The following is a 9,785-nucleotide window of genomic DNA, read 5'->3' as shown; positions in this document are numbered from 1 at the left end:
ATCTAAGCTCCAAGCCTAATTGTGATTAACTCTTTATGATTAATACATTGGCTATGGCTTCTCTTCATTGTGTTCTCTCTCTCTCTCTCTCTCTCTCTTCTAGTGTATGAATGAGAAGCAATGACTCCTTGCTCATGTGTGATTGAGTAGTGGATAAGCTCTCTAATCATTCTTTCATTAGTGTAAGAGCTTTGTCTATTGATTTAAGGATTTCTAGTCTACTAATCTAGCTTGTGGGTTTGCTTATTGGGCTTGGGAAGCATGTGCGGGATAGTAGATAGATTCTATGCTTTCTTGCTTGCTTGAATGTGTGGGTTTGATTCTTAAATGTGTAGCATTGCTTGCTTAATCACATGCTTAGTCTTCTTTGTTATTAGCTTATGTTAATGAGCTTGTAGTGAAGGGAATGTGTGTGTGTGTATTTAGCTTAATCTAGAGAGAAGAAGAGGTTAGCATAGATTGTTGAGTGAATGAGTGAGCATCATCATTGCTTTGCTCATTTGATTAGCTTGTAGGAGTGGGTTAATGACTAGATTAGTGCCCTTGATTAAGTTAACTACTCTCTTACGTTGACACGGTAGGATTTCCTTCATGTGCTAGCCAGGTTAAGCTTCCTGCATTGACCTCTTCTCCTTATCCATAGGGTTGAGAGTTGTGTGGATGCTGCTACGCTATGGCGGGCCCATCAGTGGATATTGAAAGAGAGATGCATGCAACTGGGGTGGCACATAAAAATGATATGTACACAACATTGAAACGGGAAATGCATGCCATTGTGAAGGCAGAGATGAATGTATTGGAATGTATGATGCAAAAAAGATTAGACGATGCACTTGCCACTTTTGAATCATGGAAATCAAAAGTGGAAAAGTGCATAAGTGAAAAGGACGGTATGATAGAAGAACTCAAGGGAGAACTTACAACACGTAAAAGTAGGTCAGAAAAGGATGGGGCAAATTAGCCCTCAGTGATAGAGGAGCTGAATAACATTAAGGAGAAGGTGAAAACATTTCAAGAAGAGGAAGAGCAAAAATCACGGGAAGCCTCCTCATGGGCGGATGTCCTCACCAAGACACAAAAGAAGGTTGATGAAGCGGAGAAGTGGATTGAGGTCGCAAAGAAAGGGAAAGGTGGCCTGCATGAAGCTACACCCTCATCAACATGACCATAGAGGAAGAGAAAAAGAGGAAGACAAGGGCTCTTCATGTCCGTGTCACGGGTCTCAAAGACACTGACAAAGTGGAGGAAGAAATGAAAGAACACTTGAAGCGCATGAGCATCTCCGAGCCTACACACATAGGTGCTTGGAGAGTGGGGAAGAAGGGGAATGAGGGGAGAGGAAGCTCTAAGGAAAGAGCGCTCATCATACGTTTCCCTACAATGGAGGCTAGGAAGGAGTTCTTGAAGAAGAGTCCTACACTCAAGAAGACTGGGGCACAAATAGCACAGATACAAGAGATGATGCCTGAGATCAAAGCAGCCAGGGAGAAGGGGAAAATTGCTTTCTATAGAGGAGGAAGAGTTGTGATTGTGGAGAGACGCACCACATGATGGTGCGCAACCTATGGGACCAGCCTAAAACTAGCAGCATGGAACTGTAACGGGTCATTGAAGCTAGATGTATCATGTGGGCGCCTTTAAAGATAGCTTCAAAGGAAGAGACATTATTTTCTACTGAGAGACACACCAGACTCTCGGTGGCACATTACCTAGGGTGACAAGATACCATTGGGAGACTACTTGTAGACAGGAGGTGAGATTAGAGCATAGAGGACGTGGGTCAGGAGGTGTGGCAACCTTATTCAGGGAGGAGTTGCAGTTCCTCATTTGTATTGTTTGGAGAGATGAGCATGCCAAATATATGTGGGTCAAGGTGAAAGCGGAGACTGGAAGGTCACTCTATATTGCCATATGCTATTTTCCCCCAGCACATCTCACTATGCACCGCCCACCAAGGGGCAATCACCATATATGATACTGGATGAGGACATATGGGAATTCTCTAGGGATGGGGATGTCATCCTTCTAGGGGATTTTAATGCCAGGACGGGCCACTCTCAGACAGTCTTTTACGATACCTCAGAGGAGATGTTGAGAGAGTTGGATGTCAGTGATTTGGGATTGGCCAGGCTTTCGCAGGATGAGAAGCACATTGGGTATGGGGGATATCTGACAGATAATAATGGGGACTGCACATGGACTGCCCATTTTGAATGGCCTACAGAGATCTCCAGCATTGAGTGGGTTCACTTGTTTTCCTCACAAACACGGGGCTAGCACAGTGGATTATGTTTTGGCTCAGCTCAGTTTTATACCCTCTATTTAGGACTTTATAATCGGCCCTAGGCCTATTGGGGTAGCAGTAGATCACGCCCTCCTCACCTTTACCATCTCATTCTAGTTTAGTACAGCTCGGTTGGCACAGACATCTATGCATACCCAATACACTTTTACATCGGAGACTGACTCTTTCTATAGAGATGGCATATACAGATGGTTAGTTATTGAGGAGCCGGGACGTCCATTAGAGGAGCTCACCCAAATATTGACAAAGACATTACATGATGCAGCAGAGGCATACCCACACACCCAGCCTGAGCACAGACGTCGTTCGGGGAGCATGCCCTAGAATAGTTGGTATGATAAGGAGTGTAGAGAGACGAGAGCCACACTTCAAGGAGAGGTGCCTCTGGAAGTCATCACTCATAGACAGTCATAGATTTCCTTCCGACGCCTAGTACGACAGAAGAAGAGGACTTATCGTGCTCAGTTAGAGAGAGAGTTGTACCAGCTATTCTTGAGTCAGGACTCAGGCGAGGAATGGAAATTTTTCCATGAGCACTCCCCTCCATCGGCTTTCACATCCACTGATATTTGGGGTGATTATGCATCATCTCTTTACACAATCCTAGGAAAGCCTCCTCTACCAGATCCTTCGGAGCCATGCCCACAGACATGCACTTTCTTTACCATCGAGATGGTAAAGAAAGCTATTGACAGGATGAGAACTAGGACAACATATGATCATGATGGATTGGTGGCAGAGCACTTCATACATGCTAGAGATATGCTAGCAGAGCTTCTTGTAGTGATGTTCAACCGAGCCATGTGTGAGGGTTTTCCTGACACTTGGAGTATGTCCACTATTGTGCCCATCTTCAATGATGGCTGGGAACTACCGCACTATTATGTTTGGGCACACATTGGCCAGGTTGTATGCATCCATTCTTGAGCATCAGTTGAGTAGATGGGCAGAGAGAGCAGGCATACGAGCATCAGGACAAACAGGTTTCTGGAGGGGCTTTTCTACTCTTGATCACATATTGACACTTAGAGCTATTATTGAGGAGGGCAGATCACATGGCAGGAGGATTTATTGTACCTTTTGTGGATTTTTGCAAAGCATTTGACATAGTCCCTAGAGCCCAACTGATGCGCAGACTACAAGAGATGGGTGTACCCACAAAGCTGATTGGGGGGGTCATGGCTCTGTACAGGATAGTTGTGGGACAGGTTTGTACTCCAGAAAGGTATCTGAGCTGATTCACTCCACTATTGTGGTGAAACAGGTATGTCCACTCTCCCCTACTTTGTCTGGTATGTATGTAGATGAGGTTTCAGATTACATCAAGAGGGGGGGTGATAGAGGAGCACATGTAGCAGGGACATGGATTTCATTGCTACTGTATGCAAATGATATTGTGTTGATATCAGATTCACGAGAGGGGATGCAATGACATTTGGATGCATTGCACACATTTCCTAGTGATAGCGACTTATCGGTGAACCTTGGCAAGACCAAGGTTATGGTGTTTAACACCACACCACAGTGGGTCAGGCGATCTGCAGCGACCATTTCATGTGGTCCTAAGATGGTGGAGTATACAAATGCATACACCTACCTTGGAGTGGACTTTAGTGGTCGAATGTTTTCTTTGAGGAGAGCAACAGAGACTAGACTGACGAGAGCATATGCAACTCTGGGGAGGATGGAGAGGATGTGTTTGCACGTTCAGTTTCAAGAACCTCGAACAAAGCTCTGGCTTTTCGACACCAACACTTTGGTCACATCAGCTATGCTATATGGGGTGTAGATATGGGGACCATCAGTGGATCATCATAGCCGAGTTGGCAGTACTGATGGATGAAATGGTATGGAGAGACCTCTGGTCTCTATGATTTCTCAGATGATTAAGGCCAAGGCCTTTGTACCGCATGCAATTATTTGTGTAGAGCTTGCTGCTCCCCCATTGTTCATAGAGGCATTTACCAGATCTGTCTCTTTTATACACATTATTTGGGATCTCCCCAGAGACAGATATGCCCGCCTAGCTTTGGAGTCTTCTCAACAGCTTGCCTCACAGGGGGAAACATCTTGTTGGTATGCACAGATGACATCTTGGTTTCATCTACATGCAATTATTTGTGTAGAGCTTGCTGCTCCCCCATTGTTCATAGAGGCATTTACCAGATCTGTCTCTTTTATACACATTATTTGGGATCTCCCCAGAGACAGATATGCCCGCCTAGCTTTGGAGTCTTCTCAACAGCTTGCCTCACAGGGGGAAACATCTTGTTGGTATGCACAGATGACATCTTGGTTTCATCTACATGGGTTTGACATGGATAGACTACCCCCTTTCCAGTACTCGCTAGACGCACCCTCCTTGTCCCTCACGCAAACCGAGATTACCCGGCTCGTCAGGCAGGACTTGATTCAGTTAGACACTAGGAGGACATGGACACAGCCAACGCGTGAGCTAGACACAAAGATGGCTTTTATAGAGAGCATCTTCTCCATCTCATAGAGGATGGATTTGTGACCAGACCGACCTACATGGACACTCATTTATCCCGATGTGCTATTGGTCAGATGCGCACATCATCACATCAGTTATTACAGGTTGAGACTGGAAAATTTTGGGGGTACAAGCAGAGGCCAGAATTTGCCAGTTGTGTCATATAGAGCCAGAGACAGAGCTACATCACATATGTCATTTTCCAGTATACTATGAGATACGAGACCACTTTCGCTGCCTATTCAAAGAGGGTTTTGGACCACTGGCTAGAGTTATGAGATATGAGGATCAGAGATGCCTTGGGATTTTTTTGCTGGAGCTGCGCAGACCCAGGGAGGGTCTCTTGAGGAGCTCAGACAATGGGAGACATTCATAGAGGGAGATCACTAATTTCTTCAGACCACAGACTCAGCAGGCAGATGAGCAGGCATCACAACAGACTTCAAAGTCCACCTGTACTAGAGGTATTTTGACTGATAGGGCCATTGAGCTTGGGCGATCGAGACGCCCATGACTACGAGTTTCATCACAACTTCAATGGAGGCTGCATCAGAGGGTCCGGACTATTCTAGCACGACATGGGAGACATCCAGTTAGAGTACTCACCAAGGAGGACATTGATGAGTTTCGCCAGCGACCGATGCTAGACATCTTGGGACCCTGATTTCAGCATTTCAGCTCATTTCAATTTTTTAGTCTTCTCTTTTTTTACCACATAGACATTGTATCAGAGTTTTTCTTTTAGCACACAGACATTGTATCAGATTCGCCACTTTGTAACCTTTTTTGGTCTCATAAGTCATTTTGGCCTTTTGTAGACGTATCATTTCATTTCTCTCTCTCTATTCTCTACATAAAAATTTGATTTTTTATGAATACATAAATTAAGGAGTATTTTGTACTCTCTCTCTCTCTCTCTCTCTCTCTTGTGAACAAAATTGGCAATATACAAAATCTCAATTGGTAAGTCCCAAGAGATAGCCCCACACAACAACCTTACATGTATAAGAAAAGAACTCACCTAAGATCTCTGATAAGCTATATAGATATTTGCTTGGAATATCAACAAACTTGAAATTCGTATTATCAACAAACTTTAGATATGAAGTCAGCTCATGGAGAAAATTTGTGCATGAGCTACAAAAGATACACTGATACAAAAGAATTAGCAGAGTTCAATACATAAGGCACCATTACTTTTATAGTATTTTTTCGTATTTTGTGGAGAACAAACTTCAAAGATTTGTTGCAAATGTTCTCAATAAATATTTTCACTCATGATGCACATTGAAATTTGAATACATGCCTCACAAATCTTAAGATGTGATGGCCAAGATGAGGAGCCTTCACATGCTAAGCACTCGTCTTGGCCACCACATGACAACAAAGATAGACATGGAGCAACATGGAGACCTGCTCAGAAAAATGAGGCTAATTCCATTAAGAAGGAGATGTTGAGTTCTTTATACCACATGTGCTAACTCATGTCTTATTGAACAAGTGTAGAAAAGCATCATGAGTTATGTAGAGAAGCAGTAAGTAGTTGTTACAATTTATATAACTTGTGCCTAGAGAGTGACAATTTGCGGCTCTACCAGTCCTTAGCGACATGATGTGCAACCCTTCAAAACATGTGACAATTTGCACCACTACCAATCCATGATGTTCGACCCTTCAAAACATGATGGGCCATTTTTCTTGAAATATAAAATCAAATTTGTACACATGTGTACTTAAAATTACATCCTTTTTGCTAACTTTTGATGGAACATTATCTCCAGGTTGCTAACTAAGATGATGGCAACTATTTGGAGGTTTGTACATAGACCTTGGGATTGCGGTGGAATGGTGCTAAGCATGTATGGGCCAACTTCCCCAAGGGTATTGCATTATTGTCAAAGAGCCCACTTGTTCCATGATGGAAGGAGTTTAGTGATGTCTTGGTTTGCATATTAGACTTAGGAGTTCACCTTCCAAAGCTAACATGATGTATTTGGAGAACGGTGTTCTCTACCTTGCGGTATGTGGCAAATAGAGATCTCTCGTTGACCAATGTGTATGGAAACACTATGTCAACCGAGGACTATACCCAGCTAGCACATAGAGGCAATCCCTTGTGGAGAGCACACATTGAGAGCTTAACCCACATGACACATCTACTCATACTAGGCAACAATGAGCTCCATCCTTAATCAAATTATGCAACTATATTACCAACTTTGAATATGATGTTCCAACAAAAGAACTTGAAACGAAATTCCTTCATTTACTAGGAGAGATTAGCTACTAAAGGTAAACAAATGCCTGTTTTTTTACTGTTTACAGGGTGCCTGAGTGGACAAAACTGGGCACCCTGATCTTGCAACCACCCTCTTGCAACAACCCGTATGAACTAAAACTACCTCCAATTGTTAGAGTTCATCCAGTCTTTCATATCGATAGATTGAAAGGGAAACTGGGAGGTGAGGATAGCACAGTTACTCCTCAAGAACTCGTTGAAGTCACCCTACTTCCCTATTGTAAGCAACTCATACAATGCATAACCCACAAGCTTAAGCAAGCTAAGAAACACATATTCTCAAACCCATGCACAGAGCAAAGAGATCGACTTGAAGCTAGAGGATATGGAACACAAAATGTTGCAGGCAGGCTTCTTCCCAAATGAGTTGGCTGTCACGAACCCCTGCCTTTTATTCTCGCCATGGATTTGTTTTGCCTTGCCGTCTGCTCTGCACAGAACCAGAACGAGACAGAGAGAGAGAGAGAGAGAGAAAAAGTACACAAAAATTAAAAAAAAAGGAAAGGGGGGGGGGCGCGTGCCTGGCACACGCCCCCCCCCTTTCCTTTTTTTTTTTAATGACCATCCAACTTTGCATTTTGGAACCAGTAGTAGCCACAATTAATTAATTAATAGCATTATTTTTTACTTGTTGGGAACCATAATTGCTGAAGTAAAACTTGCCTTACAAATTAAACTCTTTGTGTAACTAATTTCGCTTTTGTTTTTTGAGAGGCACTTGTTTAAAACCTATCTTCAATGACAACAACAACGATGCCACATACTCATCACAACTCTGTTTAAGACAAATTGAATGGTTCTCAACTCTTTACTCCCATTCCACTACCTAGCATTATACAACAACTAGCAACACCTAAATAACTTCCATGTAATTTTTGTCCATTCTTTAATACGCGAAGCTACTAAATCACAGTGTTTGTTAATTTGTCGCTTTGTGTGGTGCGTATAATTTTCTTAGCAGAGTTTAGGCGTGCATACCTAGTTGTCAAATGTAATAAGCTCAATGAATTGCACAATCTCTCTCTCTCTCTCTCTCTCACACACACACACACACACACAAAAGAAGTTGCAAGCTCTCTCTCTCTCTCTCTCACACACACACAAAAGAAGTTGCAACTGAAGCTGCTACTTCTCGGTTTCGGTGTTGGTGACAGTGAAAGCAGTCTCCAAGGTGATGTTCTCGGAGGCGGATGACGAGAGCGCTGTCAACTTGAACTTGTACCGTTCATCGCTCTGGTTGCCCGTGAAAGAAACGGAGGAGCCGAAACCTGCCGTCAATCCCCCTTTGGCTATCAATGCATTGCTGAAAGGAGCCACAAGGTGGTACTCCACATCGAACTGTGCTGGCACGTCGCACACACTCTGAAAGGGGTAGGCATATGCAGCCTCTGGGCAGCCTTCCTCGCGAACCACGCTGCCCACCTTGCCGTGAACCGGCACCGCTGTCCGGTCTGCCGGTACTACAGCGCCTATTAGCGCCACCATGGCACCCATGCAGAACATGAACATGAATATGCTGCAGAGCACCAACCAAAATTAGTGTGCTGCTCTGGTCAGCATATATACATTAATTAAGCTGCAGTAAATCATATTAATGAGAGAGAGAGAGAGAGAGAGAGAGAGAGAGAGAGAGAGAGAGAGAAAGAGATACCCAAAATTAGTGAGTTGTTCTTAGCATATATACATTGATTAAGCTGCAGTAAATCATATTAGAGAGAGAGAGAGAGAGAGAGAGAGAGAGCGCTACCTGCGCGCACCAGCCATCGTCGCGGATTTTGCTTGTTGACAGTTGTAGGTATCTGTTGAGGGCCGAGGCTGGAGCTCAATTTATAGTGATCCCAGCTGAGTTACCGCTTGCCCCGTGCGCGTGTGTCACGTGTGGGGTAAAATGTTTCTCACAGTTACAATAGCTTCTCTGTTGGAGAAAAGTTACGGTAGCTTCTCTGTTGAAGAAAAATGTCTCTCACAGTTATGGTACCTTCTCTGTTGGAGAAAAGTGAAGAAAAGTGGCCGTCTCGTGAATCATTAAAAAGTTGAAAGGTTTAAAGTTATTTTTCCACTCTGCTTTGTGATAGGGCTCTAGAAAAGATAGGTATGGAACTTGGAGAGTATGTAAAAAGGACGTAAAAACAATGCACACTTGTCTTTTTGGCGGCATCCTTAGGGATAGTTTTTTTTACCAAGTATGGGAATGTGAAAGCAACCCTTGGAAAGTGAATTATAGCCCATGTGACCAAACTTATTGTACAATGTATAATGATGCTAGCCTGACACTTTGTTGCGTTGTTGTACTCTTTGTGGAGACAAGTGAACGGCTTTCAATAATGCACCCTTGTTATCAGACACACACACATTCGTTACTGGCAAACCATATGAACCATACCAACATCTACTAAGCATATTCCACATCCTCTGAATATCATCAACAATAAGAGAAAAGATCGGAACTTGGAGATCAGGATGCAAAAAGGACAACTTTCGTGCTTTGTTGTGTGAACTTTGTGGAAGCAGTAAAAGAAAGTATAGGAAAGTGAATAGCCCATGTGACCAAATTTACATTACAATGTAAACAATGCACAATTGTCTTGAAGTGATCATTTTTGCGACATCCCTCGGAATAGTTTTTGTTTTATCGAGTACGGGAATGTGAAAGCAACTATGGGAAAGTGAATTATAGCCCACGTGAC

At 43.3% G+C, this 9,785-nt stretch overlaps 1 protein-coding gene and 3 pseudogenes across 1 annotated transcript; 3 read left to right on the top strand and 1 right to left on the bottom strand.

Moving 5' to 3' along the window:
* Positions 1-673: 673 nt before the first annotated feature.
* On the top strand, positions 674-1,551 carry LOC147622563 (uncharacterized; annotated as a pseudogene).
* A 420-nt stretch (positions 1,552-1,971) lies between these two features.
* On the top strand, positions 1,972-3,433 carry LOC147622562 (uncharacterized; annotated as a pseudogene).
* Positions 3,433-5,463, top strand: LOC147622561 (uncharacterized; annotated as a pseudogene).
* Positions 5,464-8,130: 2,667 nt separating this feature from the next.
* Positions 8,131-8,960, bottom strand: LOC147622560 (uncharacterized). The gene is made up of 2 exons (XM_086822662.1): positions 8,846-8,960; positions 8,131-8,614 (listed from the first exon to the last, which is right to left on the bottom strand). The coding sequence occupies exons 1-2, from the start codon at positions 8,860-8,862 to the stop codon at positions 8,224-8,226; spliced, it is 408 nt and encodes a 135-aa protein (XP_086678788.1). The 5' UTR covers positions 8,863-8,960; the 3' UTR covers positions 8,131-8,223.
* Between the last annotated feature and the right edge of the window lie 825 nt (positions 8,961-9,785).

Source organism: Cibotium barometz, chromosome 28, assembly GCF_041138505.1.
Source record: "Cibotium barometz isolate CiBa-2024 chromosome 28, ASM4113850v1, whole genome shotgun sequence".
NCBI lineage: Eukaryota > Viridiplantae > Streptophyta > Polypodiopsida > Cyatheales > Cibotiaceae > Cibotium > Cibotium barometz.
This window is presented reverse-complemented; position numbering and strand designations above follow the sequence as displayed.